At 39.1% G+C, this 17,682-nt stretch overlaps 1 protein-coding gene across 9 annotated transcripts in view; it reads right to left on the bottom strand.

Moving 5' to 3' along the window:
* The window catches only part of LOC122559589 (voltage-dependent calcium channel subunit alpha-2/delta-4-like), a 549,452-nt gene that overhangs the window by 136,981 nt on the left and 394,789 nt on the right, over positions 1-17,682 (bottom strand). For all 9 annotated transcript variants that reach the window (XR_015760448.1, XM_087997322.1, XM_087997321.1 and 6 more), the window contains 3 exons: positions 9,029-9,043; positions 8,084-8,128; positions 7,911-7,973 (listed from right to left, as the gene is read on the bottom strand). Coding sequence is in view for 8 of the 9 variants with exons in the window: in XM_087997322.1 (XP_087853448.1) it covers positions 7,911-7,973; positions 8,084-8,128; positions 9,029-9,043 (123 nt within the window). In the remaining variant the exon portion in view is untranslated. The remainder of the gene's footprint in view (positions 1-7,910; positions 7,974-8,083; positions 8,129-9,028; positions 9,044-17,682) is intronic.

Here is a 17,682-nt window from a genome sequence, read left to right as displayed (position 1 = left end):
TGTGAACAAGGGTGTAACTTTTCAATGCTCCAGCCATCTGGTACCATCACTGAGTCTAAGAAAGGTTTAATAAGGAAATGCCTTGGAGTTGAGGAGTACATAAATGTGTAAATACAAAAAGGAACTTTTTCTTGATTGTAATAAGTATAAAGAGTATCATATGCAAGGTTTAGTACAATTTAGTTACTTGTTAACTCTATCCCTTTAGATCTTCACTTATTTTATGCCCTTATTAACTTGTGGTGTAAATTTTACTAATGAGTGCATTTGAACTCTGCGATCCCTTGTTCCCCTAACATATAGGCTCATGCATGACGTTGTTATATTTCCTACCAAAACAAATTAATCTATGTTGAGCTTCATTTGCCATGACCAGGTATCTAGTTGCATGAGTGGTGCGCTCAAGAATGATACCAGGCTGTAAAAACTGTAAATGGTACAATGATTAATCGATCATTACTTGCTATCAACTGGTATCAGAACATTAGGAGATCCATTCAATGCTCATTCAGCAATAATTCAATCACACTTCCCCTGAACATGAATTCATTGCTAACATAGTCCTATGATTTTAGAAAGAACTGTAGTATGGCAATGCAGAAGCAAGATAGACGAGATTGTTTCTATGTAATGATATATAACAGGTGGCATTACTTTGCTACACCTTGCATATGATACTCTTTATTCTTAATCAAGAAAATGTTCATTTTTGTATTTATGCATTTAGGTTCTGCTCAACTTCAAGACATTTCCATCATTCAATTCTCTACCTTCAGTATTCTATGGGATTACCATTGACCAAAACTTTAACAGGATCAATAATGTACCACTACAGCTAGAAAGACATGTGAGAAACTGGGTATTCTGTGGCAAGTACTCACCTCCTGATGCCCCTATTTATGAGACAAAAGTCAGGATGGAATGCTCTCCAATTGTCTGAAAGACTGCAGTTCTGACAATGTTCAAGAAGCTCAATTCCATCCAGGACAAATAAACTTACTTGATTAGCTCTCCATACACTAAACTCATGGCCTCCACTGTTGACAAATCCTGGCTGTCACGTGCATCATCTACAAAATGCAGTGCTGCAGCCCACTAAGGCTTCTTTGAGATCACCACCCAAATCTGTGACTTCTACCATATAAAACGATTGAGATATCAGGAACGGTTCATATGCCTGTTTCATTTCTGTTCTCATAGGAAAATGCAGGAAAATGGAATATTTTACTAAATAGCAATATCATTGTACCTTCAATATATAGACTGTATCACTTTAAGAAGGCACCCCATCACCACCTTCAAAAGGGTAATCAATACTGACTTTATCAGCAACAAACATATTCCTTGGATGAATAACAACACAAATAGTCAAATATATTGAGAGAGAGAGAAAATAAACCAACGATCACTATATAGTGCAAATCAAATTTGAGACAAGAAATTTAGTAATTTTTATTTTGATATGAATCCTTTTAGGGTCTTGTTGTGAATTTGAACACAATATGCGAGGGTTCTCAAATCCTGAATAAATGGCCAGGATTTTGGTGCATTCTAATATACTCTGAGCAAAAAAACCATGGCCACTCATTGAAATGAAGTAATGTGCTTCTTGTGGATTTTCACAGGCACAGAGCCTCAATGATAGCGAATGGATTGTGGCTATAGCACGCAGTAGTTTTTTTTAAAAAGGATTGTTGCTGCTTTCCTGCACTGTTATTGTGGCTGACAACTGTAAATAAGGCAGTTTAACTGCTGCGTATGTTGTCATGGTGTCAATACTTGTGTTCCTGGGATGAGTGAGCCAATGAGGCTTTTGTTGTGGGATCAGCTGCCTTTGTTTCTTTTGTCTAAATTTCTATTCCCACTCCTAAATGCACTAATGGAATTATCAGAATAATAGAATATTTATGTTGAGCACCTTGCTGGAGTCAGATTTGCAGTGATTGGCAGCAACAATTTTGTAGTTGTAAATTTGCGGTTCAGTATTCCAGAAAAGCAGCAGGAATATTTAGGAAAAAAAATGGTGGCATGCAAACAGTAGCATGGAAAGTCAAGCAGGGAGACAAATCCAAATTATCAAAAAATTGTAAATCCTAAATTCAGAAATTCAAAATCTGAAGAGAGCATAGTAGAAAGAGAAAAGCTTTAAATAGTAAGCAGCACATCAAAGGTTACAGAAAGGAGACTTATTGGATATCATTTTTATTTAGAGGTGAAATAAGGCTTATGAAAACAGGAATATCAGTATATTGATGTCTGCATATTACAATGACATATCTGTAATCTTCACAATCTGTAAAGCTGTTAGTCATATAAAAGACCATTTTTGATATCTTATAGAAGAAACTTGGTTTTGATTTACAAATATTTCTCAAAAATATTTTTAGGAAGATGGAACAAAATCAAGAATTATATGTTTTGTTGTCAAAAATTCACATGGAAATTGGCCGGTATAATTTCTATAGTTGCTGTACTGCCTTTTGAAAGTGTTATCTGCCATAAGTAAACATTTTTCCTAAAGAAATTACTAATGCTGCGCAATTTCAGTGTATCACACTTTGCTGTATTACCATAGCAACTATCAATTAGATATTCCCCATTTTGCTACTGTAAAGTTAGTGTGACTAAAAGCGTGAACATTCAGGAAAACTGATTCTAATTTACATGGTTTATGATATGTGGAGATGATGTGTAACCATGGTGACACTATTCAATCCCCAGAAATGCTGCTGACCCAAAGGAAAATCTTTGGAAGTATAATTATCCTTGCTTAAAGCATTCTTCTGTAACTTTTCTCACACATGAGCACACAGGCACTGCATTCCTTTCAATTATATAATTGAAGCATAGCCATTGACATCAGTAAAGGAAAAATATTAATAAGGAGACTGACATTGATATCCTTTTCATTTTTAAATTAGCTATTCTTTATATTAAAGGACATGAAAATCATTAAAACTGGGATAGCTGAAAAATGTAACAGATTTATGGAATGTGTGCTGTGGATGAGGAATTTACATTATCACCTGCTTATTTCTGTCATACTGTAAAATGACCAAATGTCTGGATTTAATTTGTTCAGTTGTGCAGACATTTAGACATCTAGACATCTAGTTGTATTTGTTATTTTCAGTTCTGATCAAAGAATTTCCTGTATGCCAGAGGAAGGTTGTAATAAATCAACAATGTTAAATGTGCACTGTATTGTGAATTGATGACAAAGATTATTAGAGGCAGGAGCTTGGCTTTGTGTCAGAGATGGGACTTCTATAATTGAAGAATGGTGCCTATGGAAATAGATAGAGTACCTTTAACCTAATAAAATGTCCCAAGGCACTCACAGAAGCATTATAAAACAAACAGTACCAAGCCATGTAAGAATATGCAAGGGTAGATGATCACCAGAGGAGCTTGGTTAGCAAGATAGGTTTTAAGGTGTGTCTTGAAGGAGGGAACTGAGGGAAAGGATTGCTTAGGAAAGGAATTCCAGAGCTTCAGGGGTTGTATTAGAGTCTGAAAGGGTTAATACTGAGGATTGTCATAATGATGATGTCATACAGAATTATGGGGAAAACAACTTAAGATTTTGAAGGGTTGAGCCCTAACATTTGGTCCTCCTCTAATTCACTGTAAGAATTTCTATCAAATCAATGTAACCTGTAACTAATTCCTAACATGCAATAAACTATATCTTGTTAACAACAAGAGACTCTTCCAGTTGGACCAGGAAGTAGTGTTCCTCCACCACACTGGACCAAGTAGACCATGGTTTCCTACGTGTAAAGAAAATGGTAGCAACAACCTTCAGCATAAGCAACAACTCACAGTGTAATGAGGTGGCTTGCTCACACAGTACATCTAAATTACAGATGTACACATATCTGGAGCAGATTACAGTCATTGGAGGAGGTCAGGTCATGTCGGATTTTGTAAATAAGGATGAAATCTTGTTTAACGTGGAACCAGTGAAGCTCAGCAAGTGCAGGATGATGGATGAATAGAATGTGGTGTGAGTTAGGACATGAGGTGTGGGCAGAGTTTTTGATGTCCTCAAGCTTAGGAGGACTGAATATGGGAGATTCACAATGAATTGTGAAGTCAAGGCTGAGGCAGGGGCCAAGATGGACACAAGGTGGAAAAAGGCGATGATGTATGGTTGGAAACTAATTCTGAGGTCAAATATAACCCTGAGGTTGTGAATGGTCTGATTCAGCGTCAGATAGTTGCTGGGAAGATGAACAAAGTTGGTTGTAAGGGAGTGTAGTTTGTGGCAAGGGTGAGAGGCTTAAGTTTTCTAAATATTTAATTTGAAGATATTTTTGCTCACTTCAGTATTGGATGTTGAATAAACACTGTGATAATATAAGGACAACAGAGGGGTTAAGAGAGGTGATAGCGCTGTCAGTGTACATAGGGAAACTAATGATGTATTTTAAGGTGATTTCAGTGTGGTGCAGCATATGGAAAAATACTCCAGCAAGTCACAGAATATAGCTGGGTTAAAGAAATACTTCTAGAATGTTGCTGTTTTCAACATAAACCTTGTGATTATAAAACTAAGCAATGTAATCTAATGGCCCAGATAAATACTGTAATTGTCAATAATCTAAAGAATTTCATGAATGGTTATTTAATTGGCATTTGCACCTCAGTGCAAACAGCATGGCTGACTCTTAGTTCAGGCAAAACAAAACCCTGGATGACTGCACTAGTTGAGTGGAAGGTTGCATTAATGGTTGAAAGAGGCTAAAAGATTCATTTAGAACGTACCATAGATGGTAATAGCCCAAGAAAGCATGATGAGGGCATTTGTATTTTTCAACTTTCGAAGTCAGGAGGGTGTTATTGTACTAATAATTTTCAGCATTAAAAATTAAGATTTTTAATGTTTTTTTATACAACTTCGGGAATTTAGTGAAGAACTCAAGACCAGAAAGCGTGGTGTGAGGCATAACTGAATGAAGTGTGATGTGAAATTTTAATTTTCTGAGAGCAGATTGAGATGCAGAGATAGTCAGTGCTGTGTTTATTGTATATGGGGCTTCATGCCAGCCTTAGGTAGTTTTGTATTTGCAATACATTTAAATGTCCTAAATACTTATTAGCATAAAATAATTCTATAGTACGTGTGCATAAGAATCTTGTCTTTCCTGGTTCACATTTGTTTCAAGGTTGTGTCTGAGGTCAGAGGTTTCTCTTGTTCACCTCTGAAGCACATAGGAAGGAAGCAGGAGAATGATCACTCGCAAGAAGATCAGCACCAGCAAGGGCAGGTTGAGATGGATCAGCACCAGCAAGGGTAAGTTGCGATGATTGGCAAGTGAATTTGATTGCTATAGAGGATTGAAAATGGAATCCAAAGGAAGACAGGAGGTGAGTTGGTACCACTGAAGGGTGAAGTGAGAATGACATCATGGATGTGATGAGAAAGGTGTTTTTCATCTGTCAGTCAAGATAAGAAAATGAGGGAATAACCAATGATATCAGTAATATAGGCCTGTTATGTGGGTGTTGGCTGACAGAGTCCTTACGAAGTTTTTAGTTCGCTGACAATATTTCAAATATCCCTTCAAAACATATACAGTGGCATGTTATTGAGGAAATTCAGCATCACATGGCATTGGACCTGAACATGAACATTTAATAAAGAGTGAACAAAGAAATAGAATACCATTTCTTTCACAATAAAAGTCCCTAACTTCCCTATGACCATTAGTACATGCTAATTAAGAATTGCACCACTATGCAAAGCTCGCTGACTAAGCTAGTGTCAACATATAATGGTGATGCATACATGAATAAAGTAAATCCAATATAAAGTCACATTTAAATTTTAACCTGAGCACTCTTGTTCACTTAATAAGTTTTATATCTTTGACAAATGAATTCAGCAGGAAGGCTTTGGCTGTGATGCAGCACCTTCCTGTTTAACCAGGATGCTTTTTTAGAGATCACCTCTGGTTGCACCATTTTGAAAACTTATGGCAGGTTTCACCACTGAAAAGCTTGGGACTCAGGTTTAATTCCACCCTCAGGTCGGTGTGGAGTTTGTACACTCTCCCCATGTCTGCATAGGTTTCCTCCAGGGCCACCAGTTTCCTTCCACCGTCCAAAGATTTGCTGGTTGGCTGGATTGGCCATGTTAAATGTAGGGGTATACAGGTTAGAAGGATTAACCATAGGAAATGCAGGGTTACATGGGTAGGGCAGGAGGATGGGTTTGGGTGGGATGCTCTTTGGACGATTGGTATGCATTCAATAGGCCTAATGGCCTGCTTCCACACTGTAAGGATCCTATGATCCTATGAAATGGGGAAAAAGCAAAAGAGCAGAAGTGATGCACCCTCCAGTTCTGTTTTCAGGAATGACAGGGCATTGGTAAAACTCTGCCATAAGGGCTGAATTTTCTCAGTCATTTAGTAATAGTTATCTGGGTGTGATTCTAGGATTCCAGCTCTCATTCCCCACATGGTCAGTTTTCAGCAGAATTGGCTTTTTTTCTCTCCTTGCTGGCTGAGAGTTTAGACTGATTCAGGCATGATTTCAACAGGAATTCTATTTTGAAAAATGAAGTAAGTTGTTGACTTTATTTGATTGACATTTTATGTGGTTTTTGTTTGTAATTTCTTTTATCAACACTTCAATTATTTAATGTAGGATTAAGAATTGTAACTCTCCGCAGCATCTGTTGTTCCCACTTAATGTTCTTTATCATTTATACTGTTATTGGGTTGTGAAGCATATTTTCACAAAGAACATTTCTGAATGCATGTTTTTTTTTCACAGCAGTTCCACACTGTTATGATATGGCTCATTGGTTATTTACGTAATGCATGCTGAATTAAGGTATGTAAATTTGCAATAGGAGCTATGGGGATTGGGCGGGAGAGGGATGAAGCTTAGAGGACCAAGCTAGTTTTTTTTACGGTTAGGACAAAATTCCAAGGAATCAAGGCAGGCCTTCTAATCTGTGAACCTCAGCACTTGTCTGCTTCTGCAGCTGCCTTGGACCTGCTTCAAGGTCAACACTCCTGACTCCAGCTCAAACTTAAAGTGAAAATAGGATGATTCTGAACCCTTCAAACTGGGACGTGTCTGCCAGATCAGGAAAATTCCCAGCTTTAGCTACACACACCGATAACAAAACTCCAGCCCTAACAACACTGTAATTTGTCACAATTAGGAGTATGAACCTTGTTCATGCTGCTCCTGAGTCATTACTTGTCAAAGTATTTATTTATTGCTGATCCCCAATTGTTCTTGAACTATTCAGCTCTCTGTGCCATTTTGGAGGACCACATTTCTATGGGACATCACATGTTCATCAGATCAGATGAGGATGGCAGAGTCCCTTTTTCTAAAGGGTATTAGTGGAGCAAATGTATTTTTACAACAATGATTACCTTTTTGCTATTTGCCACTTTTTTAATTCCAAATTTTATCAGATTTAAATTTCATTGAATTTAAATTTTACCATCGACCTTGGTAAGATTTGAACCCATGTGCCTGGGGCTGTCTATTACCAGACCAGTCACATTGGCACTATGCTATCCTTTATAAAAGCATTGGAGCATCTCGCACCTTCTGTTTGTTTATTCTCATCTATTTAAACATTCACTACAAGGTATTTTTTTACCTATCACTGTTATTAAGTTGGTGAACCAGCTGCATATCCTTGCCAAAGACTTGCCATTCTTTCTATAATATGAGCCCAGGATTCTACCCTATGATCCAACTAACACCTAACCAGTGTTCTGTGATAAAAATGGTGTGTTCCACTTTCATATTATGTATATTCAGTTATGCTGCAGATCGTGACCCCATGTTAAAATGGCTGCAATCCTATTGCACTATGTACCTCTTACAGTATTTAAGTCAAAACCACCCCTCCATCTGAACAGAACACTTACCTCTTCCTCTTTCTTGGAGATCAGAATGAACCCATTGTTATCTATTAAGAAACAATTCAGAGCCTGCATAACAGATTAAAAGTTTTTAATTATGTGGAATGTTTTTGGTAGTTTCTCTGTAAATCATTTAAAGAGTTATTTTCTTCCAGTTTAAAAGATTATTGGATACTTACATCATCATCACAGCTGATGGGGCATGTACCTTCTATGTTGCTGCACTGGAAAATGAGATGAAGTGAAATACGTAATACACAGGAACATCATATTAAATTAATATTAAAACATCACTCTTTTCAGGACATCTGGTTAGCAAACGTTTCTCCCTTTTGTTATAAACAAGGTGTAAATTATATCAAAATTTCTGATTGACGTCATGAGAAAATTGGCCAATGTATAAAAATGAGCATGGTCTTTCCCTGCCCAATTAGATACAAAAGATTCTTCTCTGCTGCCAAAATAAACATTCTTGTATGATCCGCTGGTTGTCAAAATATGCTATTCCTTTAAGAGGTGCACTGCCCCATGAAACAAGCTGTCAATGAATGAAACAAGTAGCTAGAAGTCAGTCTATTTCATTTCAATTGATCGGGGACCAATTTAATGTTTTAATTCTTTGGACATTATTGTCTTAAGGCAAATTCTACCCCTTTCTGTGAAAGCAAGATCTTAACCATAGTAGTTGAATAAGTTATGTTTTTATTTCACTTTCTCCATTATATTTTCTGGATTTTAGAATAAGTCATCTCCCACCATAATTACCTGGATTTTCGACTCGAGCCAGATTCCGTACTGGTCAGGAACACAGGAAATAAAATTTTTTTAAAAAAATTCTTTCAGGATGTGAGTATTACTGGTTAGACTAATATTTATTGCCTACCCCTAATGATGTGAAGATGGTGGTGAGCCACATTTGAACAGCTGCAGTCTATCTGGTGTAGGTATCCACAGTGGTGTTCAGAGGGAGTTCAAGATCAGTTTTTGACCCAATGACAATGAAGGAATGGGAATAATGTTCCAATTCAGGATGGTGTATGCTTCTCTTTGGTATGTGGGCAATAGATGTTTCTAACTTTAGGTCTGATCCTCATACATACTTTTCAACAAAGCAGTTTACTTACATCTGTATCATTAGACTGTACATGGAATAGTGCATGGCAGCAACAAAGAAGAAGAAACATTAGCTCAATCAGTTGTAAGAATCAGGGCAAATATATTTTTACACTTCAGTATAAATCTGCATATTCTATTATACTAGCATACATGATCAGACCCGAACATGCACACATTACAAATCACTGAAGATCAAAAAACAATGTTAGCGCAAACCAAGGTATTCCATCAGACTTCAATAGATTTTATCATATAAAATATATTAACATCTGTTGAATGAAGCAACTAAATGAAACCCACCCTGTTGATTATCATGTTCTATATGCAACTAAACTGTGTCTACACCTCACTGCCAGTATTTGGTTTAAGACTATGGTGTACAGGCCTTTCTTGATCTAACACAATAGAGAAAAAACAACTCGATGGTCTAACTAGAAGAGGATCTTATGTTGAAGAAGTAGTTTATTGCATGTTAGCAACTAGCTACAAGTTGCATTTAGATGATAGACATTAATACAGAGAATACAAGGAGGACTTTCTTAGACCGAGACCCGGACAGAGTGAATGTTGGGATGATATTTCCATTGGTAGGGGATACTAGGTCCCAAGGGTACAGCTTTAGAGTAAGGGAAAACCTTTTAGAAAGGAGATAAGGAGAAATTTCTTCAGCCAGAAAGCGGTGAATCTATGGAATTCACTGCCGCAGAAGGACGTGGAGGCCAGGTCATTGAGTCTAATTAAGAAAGAGATAGATAGGTTCTTGATTGTCAAGGAGATCAAGAGTTACAGGGAGAATGGGGATGAGAAACATGATTGAATGGTGGAGCAGACGTGATGGGCTAAATGGACTAATTTCTGCTCCAAGTCTTATCATCTTATGGACTTGGATGTTAGATCTTAATGCCATGGTGAAGAACCATAACTATGGATCACCCATGGATGTATTGAATTTTCTTTAGAAATGTTGCTTGCAGATGTAAATCCAATGGCTCTCTGAGTGAGAAGGTCTGGAATGTCACATCTGATGAGCTGTCAATGAAGCTTAAAAAAGATGGTCTTAAAAAGTGAAATATGCTATTAACTGAGTTGTCAACTCTTGGGAGTTACCTCCGTCTGTAAGCATGATGGGAGAAAAGATAACATTCTGGGTGGATGTTTCATGTCTTTTCCTTTCAAGACTACAAAAGAACAGAGGTTAAAAGCCAATTTAATTCTGGTTTGTAAGTGCTAGTGGGCTGAGATGCTCATGTGTGCCAGAGGGCTGAAGTATTCATGTGTATAAGCCTGGGTTTGAGCACTACTGTGATGTGAAGGTCACAGTCAAAGAACCACCCACTAGTTACTCCTGTGTTGCAGGTAAAGTACTCTCCTTAACTGAGTGCTAGAAGTCAGTTAACCAGTAAGCCAGTCAAAGCAAAGGACTTGTGAAAATGAGGGATAGAAATGGCAAGATTAGGGAACCATGGATGACTAGCTAAGAGGAAAAATGAAGCCTACGTAAGGTCTAGGCAACTGAACATAGACAAAGCCTTGGAAGAATATCGGGAATGTAGGACCAATCTGAAATGAGGAATTAAAAGGACTAAAAGGGGTCATGAGATATCTTTAGCAAACATGGTTAAGGAAAATTCCAAAGTTTTTTCTTCATATTTAAGGAACAAGAGGGTAACTAGAAAAAGGGTTGGTCCACAAGGACAAAGGAGGAAAGTTATGCGTGGAGTCAGAGAAAATGGGTGAGATTCTTAATGAGTGCTTTGAATCAGTATTCACCGAGGAGAGGGACATGCTGGATGTTGATGTTAGGGGTAGATGTTTGATTACTCTAGGTCAAGTCGGTATAAGGAGGGAGGAAGTGTTGGGTATTCTAAAAGGCATTAAGATGGACAAGTCCCCAGGTCCAGACGGGATATATCCCAGGTTACTGAGGGAGCGATAGAGGAAATAGCTGGGGCCTTAACAGATATCTTTGCAGCATCCTTGAACACAGGTGAGGTCCTAGAGGACTGGAAAATTGCTAATGTTGTCCCCTTGTTTAAGAAGGATAACAGGGATAATCCAGGTAATTATAGACCGGTAAGCCTGACATCAGTAGTAGGGAAGCTGCTAGAGAAGATACTGTGGGTCAGGATCTATTCCCATTTGGAAGGAAATGGGCTTATCAGTGACAGGCAACATGTTTTTGTGCAGGGAAGCTCATGTCTTGCCAACTTAATAGAATTCTTCGAGGAAGTGACAAAGTTGACTGATGAGGGCTGTAGTTGTCATATACAGAAACTTTAGTAAGGCATTTGATAAGATTCCCCATAGTAGGCTGACGAGGAGGTTGAAGTCATTGGGGTCCAGGGTATACTAGCTAGATGGCTGGGCAACAGGAGACGGAGAGTACTAGTGGAAGGAAATTTCTCAAAATGGAGACCTGTGACCAGTGGTGTTCCACAGGGATCCATGCTGGGACCACTGTTGTTTGTGATAGACATAAATGATCTGAAGGAAGGTATAGGTGATCTGATTAGTAAGTTTACAGATCACACTAAAATTGGTGGAGTAGCAGGTAGTGAAGGGAACTGACAGAGAATACAGCAGGATATAGATAGATTGGAGAGTTGGGCAAAGAAATGGCACATGGAGTTCAAACCAGGCAAATGCGAGGTGATGCATTTGGAAGATCTAATTCAAGAGCAAACTATACAGTAAATGGAAAAGTCCTGGGGACAGTTGATGAACACAGAAGTCTGGGTATTCAGGTCCATTGTTACCTGAAGGTGGCAACACAGGTCAATAGAGTGGTAAGAAGGCATATGGCATGCTTTCCTTCATCGGACGGGATATTGAGTACAAGAGTTGGCAGTCATGTTACAGTTGTATAAGACTTTGGTTCAGCCACCTTCGGAATACTGGTTACAATTTTGGTCGCCACATTACCAAAAGGATGTGGATGCTTTGGAGAGGAGCAGAGGAGGTTCACCAGAATGTTATCTGGTATGGAGAGTGCTAGCTAAGAAAAGAGGTTGAGTAGATTAGGATTATTTTCATTAGAAAGATGAAGGTTGAGGGGGGCCTGATTGAGGTCTACAAAATCATGAGAGGTATAGACAGGGTGGATAGCAAGAAGCTATTTCCCAGAGTGGGGGACTCAATTACTTGGGGTCACGAGTTCAAAAGGAGAGGGGAAAAGTTTAAGGGAGATATGCGTGGGAAGTTCTTTATGCAGAGGGCAGTGGGTGCCTGGAATGCATTGCCATCGGAGGTGGTAGAGGCAGGCACAATAGCGCCATTTAAGATGTGTCTAGACAGATACATGAATGGGCAGGGAACAAAGGATACAGACCCTTAGAAAACAGGCGACAGGTTTAGATAGAGGATCAGGATCGGTGCAGGACGGCCGAAGGGCCCATTTCTGTGCTGTAATTTTCTGCAAATTTTGTTCTTTGACAAAAGACTCTTAACTAATCTACAAAGGCAAGATTCCCAAATTATCAATGTTGCACTATCTACTCCTCACACACCACCCATAGGGACTGGTCCATATAGAGTCATAAAGATGTACAGCAAGGAAACAGACCCTTTGGTCCAACTCATCCATGCTGACCACATAACCCAACCTAATGTAGTTCCCATTTGCCAGCTTTTGGCCCATATCCCTCTAAGCCCTTCCTATTCATATACTTATCCAGATGCCTTTTAAATGTTGCAATTGTACTAGCCTCCACCACTTCCTCTGGCAGCTCATTCCATAACCGCACTACCCACTGTTCCTTAGAATACTGTTATATCTTTCCCCCCTCACCCCAAACCTACGCTGTCTGCTTCTGGACTCCCCCACCCCAGGGAAAAGACCTTGAATATTTACCCTATCCATGCCCTTCATGATTTTATAAACATCAAGAAGGTCACCCCTCAGCCTCTGACGCTCCAGAGAAAACAGCCCCAGCCTGTTCAACCTCTCCCTATAGCTCAAATCCTCCAACCCTGGCAACATCCTTGTAAATCTTTTCTGAACCCTTACATGTTTATATCTTGTAACTTTCATCATTTTTTTGGACTCACTTCTTTCTAATTTGTGTTTATAGGTTTTGCATTATTACTTCTTCTTACCTTTAAATAAATTCACTCTTTTATTAAATCAAGTAAGCCACTTAAAGTTGCACCCTTCAAACAAATTCATTGTGTCTGGGAGAAATATATCCATTAGGCAGCCGATTCTTGGAAAATTAACTTTGTTGCAATCAATTGAGTGGATGAGTGGATAAAGATGGGTAACCAGTTTATTTGTGATTCTTTGGCAATTTGGGAAGCCCATCCTGAACTTTAATAACTTCGGGAACCTTGCTCAGGGTCTAGTTGTAACACTTGTTTGTTTGAGCTCCTAGGCCATTCAGGTCACAAGTCCATACCACATCACCATGGTGGGTGGTACTTATTGCACTCATGCAGGGATCTCAGGTTAGTTTCCACAATTTGTTACATTTCCCCAAATTGTTAAACTCCCAGGTGAGGAGGGATGAACTGGCTTCCTATCTTTATTCACCTCATTCTTGGTTAGTGGTAAAAAAGTTAATTGTGGATACCTTTCTCCCCAAATCCAACTGAATTATATTTTAAAATGAACCATTTTAACGAAGCTTCCATTAGTTAACAAAGAGACAGTTTATTAATTTCTAAACCTGATAATTATTAGTAAGTTAACACAGACCCAGAATAGAATTAAGTGATAAGTTCAAAAAGATAAAAGTTTAATAAAAACAAATGTACAGATCAGTCTCTGAATTGTTCAAAAGGAAGAAGGCAGCTTACGTAAGGTGGAGGAAACAAGGATCTAGCACAGCTTTAGAGGATTACAGGCTTGCTAGAAAGGAGCTCAGAAATGGACTGAGGAGAGCCAGGAGGAGGCATGAGAAAGGCTTGGCAGGAAGGATTAGGGAGAACCCAAAGGCATTTTACTCATATGCGAGAAATAAGAGAATGATCAGGGAGAAGGTAGGGCCAATCAGGGATAGCGGAGGGAACTTGTGTATGGATTCTGGGCAGATAGGGGAAGTCCTAAATTAGTTTTTTGCTTTGGTTTTCATTAAGGAAAGGGACCTGGTTGTGAATGAGGACTTTGAGGAGCTGGGAAACAGGCTTGAACAGATCAAGATTGATGAAGTTGATGTATTTGAAATTTTGGCAAATTTATAAAATTGATAAGTCCCCAGGGCCAGACCAGACTTATCCTAGGCTGCTCCAGGAAATGAGAAAGGAGGTTGCTAAGCCGCTGGCGAAGATCTTTGCTTCCTCACTCTCCACAGGAGTCTAACTGGAGGATTGGAAGGAGGCGAATGTTGTTTCTCTTTTCAAGAAAGATAATAGGGAAATCCCTGGTAATTACAGACCAATCAGTCTTATGTCTGTGGTCATCAAGGTTTGGAAAGAATTCTGAGGGATAGGATTTATGACTATTTGGAAAATCTTAGCGTGATTAAAGGCAAAGTTTGTGAGAAGATTTGTAGCTCGGGTGCTCGATGTTGTGGTTCTGTTCGCCGAGCTGGGAATTTGTGTTGCAGACATTTCGTCCCCTGTCTAGGTGACATCCTCAGTGCTTGGGAGCCTCCTGTGAAGCGCTTCTGTGATCTTTCCTCCGGCATTTGTAATGGTTTGTATCTGCCACTTCTGGAAGCGGCAGATACAAATCACTATAAATGCCAGAGGAAACATCACAGAAGCACTTCACAGGAGGCTCCCAAGCACTGAGGATGTCACCTAGACAGGGGACGAAACGTCTGCAACACAAATTCCCAGCTCGGCGAACAAAACCACAACAGTGATTAAAGGCAGTCAGCATGGCTTTGTAAGGGGCAGGTCATGCCTAACTAATCTTATTGAGTCCTTTGAGGAGGTGACAAGACAGGTCGACAATGGTCGAGCAGTGGATGTGGTGTATATGGACTTCAGCAAGGCATTTGATAAGGTTCCCTATGGTAGGCAGTATGGGATACAGGGAGATTTGGCTATCTGGATTCAGAATTAGTTGGCTGACAGAAGGCAGAGAGTGGTAGTATTCTGCCTGGAGGTCAGTATTCTGCCTGGAGGTCAGTGTTGAGTGGGGTCCTGCAGGGCTCTGTTCTTGGGCCTCTGCTCTTTGTTGTTTTTATAAATGACTTGGATGAGGTGGTCGAGGGGTGGGTTAGTACATTTGCAGATGACACAAAGGTTGGAGGTGCCGTTGATAGTATCGAGGGCTATTGCACAGTCAGAATGCAGAGCTGGGCTGAGAAATGGCAGATGGAGTTCAACCTGGATAAAGTTATGCATTTTGGAAGGTCAAACTTGAATGCTAAATATAAGATTAAAGACAGGATTCTTGGCAGTGTGGAGGAACAGAGGGATCTTGGTGTTCAAGTACGTAGTTCCCTCAAAGTTGCCACCCAAGTGGATAGGGCTATTAAGAAAGCATATGGTGTTTTGGCTTTCATTAACAGGGGGATCGAGTTTAAGTGCTGCGAGGTTTTGCTACAGCTCTACAAATCCCTGGTGAGACCACACTTGGCATATTGTGTCCAGTTCTGGTTGCCCTACTATAGGAAAGATACAGAGGCTTTGGAGAAAGTGCAGAGATGGTTTACCAGGAAGCTGCTGGAACTGGAGGGCTTGTCTTATGAAGAGAGGTTGACTAAGCTCTGACTTTTCTCTCTGGAGAGAAGGAGGAAGAGAGGTGACCTGATCGAGGTATACAAGGTAATGAGAGGCATAGATACAGTCAATAGCCAGAGACTTTTCCCCAGGGCAGGACTGACTGGCATGAGGGGTCATAGTTTTAAGATAGTTGGAGGAAGGTATAGAGGAGACATCAGATGTAGGTTCTTTTCATAGAGAATTGTGAATGCATAGAATGCGTGGCCAGCGGTGGTGGTGGAAGCAGAGTCATTAGGGATATTTAAGCAACTGCTGGACATACACATGGACAGCAGTGAATTGAGGAATGCATAGATTAGGTTATTTTGTTTTACATTAGGATTAATTCTTGGCACAACATCGTGGGCCAAAGGGCCTGTTCTGTGCTGTACTTTTCTATGTTCTGTGTTCTATGTTCATTAAGTTGAATAGTTGGCTAGTTGAATACAATGGCTCTTGCAGTGGAGGTATTTATGTTAGTACTTGAACAGTTGGTTTCATGACCCTAAGTTTTGAAAATTGTTTAAGATTCTTAGTTTTGAATCCTTTTGTCAAATATTGACTTTCAGCATTCAGACTGAGAGAGAATCCCATTTCCTTATGTCCGTCTGCTAGTTAGCTGACTTTCAGCATTCAGAGGGAGAGACTCTGTACTGCAACATAGGAGTAACTATGGAATAGTTCTTCAACTGTGACCTTCACAGCATGCTACTGCTTGAATTCAGGCTGCACTGATGGCTGTGGCTTCTCAGATTTCATTATGAGGTCTGAATATTGGGACTAACTCAGGCTACAAGGTCCAAAAAATGGGCTCTTACAATTTCCTAGGCTTGTGAGTGTATAAGATTTACAATGTGAGAATTGATTACTGAGACAATTGTGTCTCAAAAGAAGGGTGTTATTTTGATTATTCATACTTTTTTCCTCATCTTGTAAGATCTGGAGAAGAAGATGTAATTTGGATATTGCTGCTTTTCTTGTAGTTGGTTCTGTAATTTAAATAACATAGGTGAGAGGACTGATGTGGTCCAAAGCAAGTTGTCGATGCCCTGTATATTTCAGTCAGGGTTTTTGCTTTTATGCCTGGGGAGAGAAACTCCCACTCTGCAGTGCTGTAACCATTACTGCACATCACAGGATCAACCTTATTAACTCATGCACAAAACGGTATCAAATTACAAGGACCTGTTCCCATGGAAACAACTGCTTTTCAAAAGCTAATGTGCTGCATGCCTTAAAGGAGACCTCTATTACCTTTCTTTAGCAACATAGCTTTCCTCTAGTAAGATAGTCTTATAATTACTGGAAAAAAGTCTTACAAAACAGGAATTTAATTGGGTTACTTCTGTGATTTATGTAAATTTCAGGGATTTGAACATGGAAGGTTTTATTTGAGTTACAAATGAACAAATATTCAGCAAATTCTTTTTAAATTCTTCCTTATTTACTCTGTTTAAAATATAGTTAACACATCTTAAAATAACAGAGCAAGTAATTACATTGCATTGTGTTAAGTTTTGTGAGCAAAGAATTATAGGATTATGTTTGTCAGCCCTCAAGACAGTCCTCCATTCAGTGAGTTTATGGGTGAGCAGTATCTTTAACTCCCAGAGCACTCACCTTGGCTTCATATTCCTAAATGAACATGCTTGTTAAAAAAATCATCAATCTCAAACTTAAAATGAGTAATTTAGTATCAAATGTAGTAATTAATTATTTAACCACTTTTTTGTGGGAGATAGGGTGAAACTTTGTGTCAAACAATGCTAAATTTCACTCAAATAATCTGCCTCTGATTTTAAGGTTATGTTCCCTGGTCCTAGGCACTCCACCAGGGGACATAAATGGTTTTCTTTACATACTGTATCAATTATTTTCAAAATCTTAAAAGCTTCAATTAAAACACTACTCAATCTTCATATTCCAGAAAAGCAAGATTTGTTTATATAGTCTCGGCTCTGACTGAGCTTTGGTTATATTCTAGTGCTCAGAGTTGTACACAATTCTTACA

This window comes from Chiloscyllium plagiosum, unplaced genomic scaffold (assembly GCF_037043375.1).
Source record: "Chiloscyllium plagiosum isolate Xiang-an unplaced genomic scaffold, Cpla_swu_hap1 HiC_scaffold_19, whole genome shotgun sequence".
Lineage (NCBI taxonomy): Eukaryota > Metazoa > Chordata > Chondrichthyes > Orectolobiformes > Hemiscylliidae > Chiloscyllium > Chiloscyllium plagiosum.
Note: the sequence above shows the minus strand (reverse complement) of the source record. Positions and strands in the feature narration are given on the sequence as shown.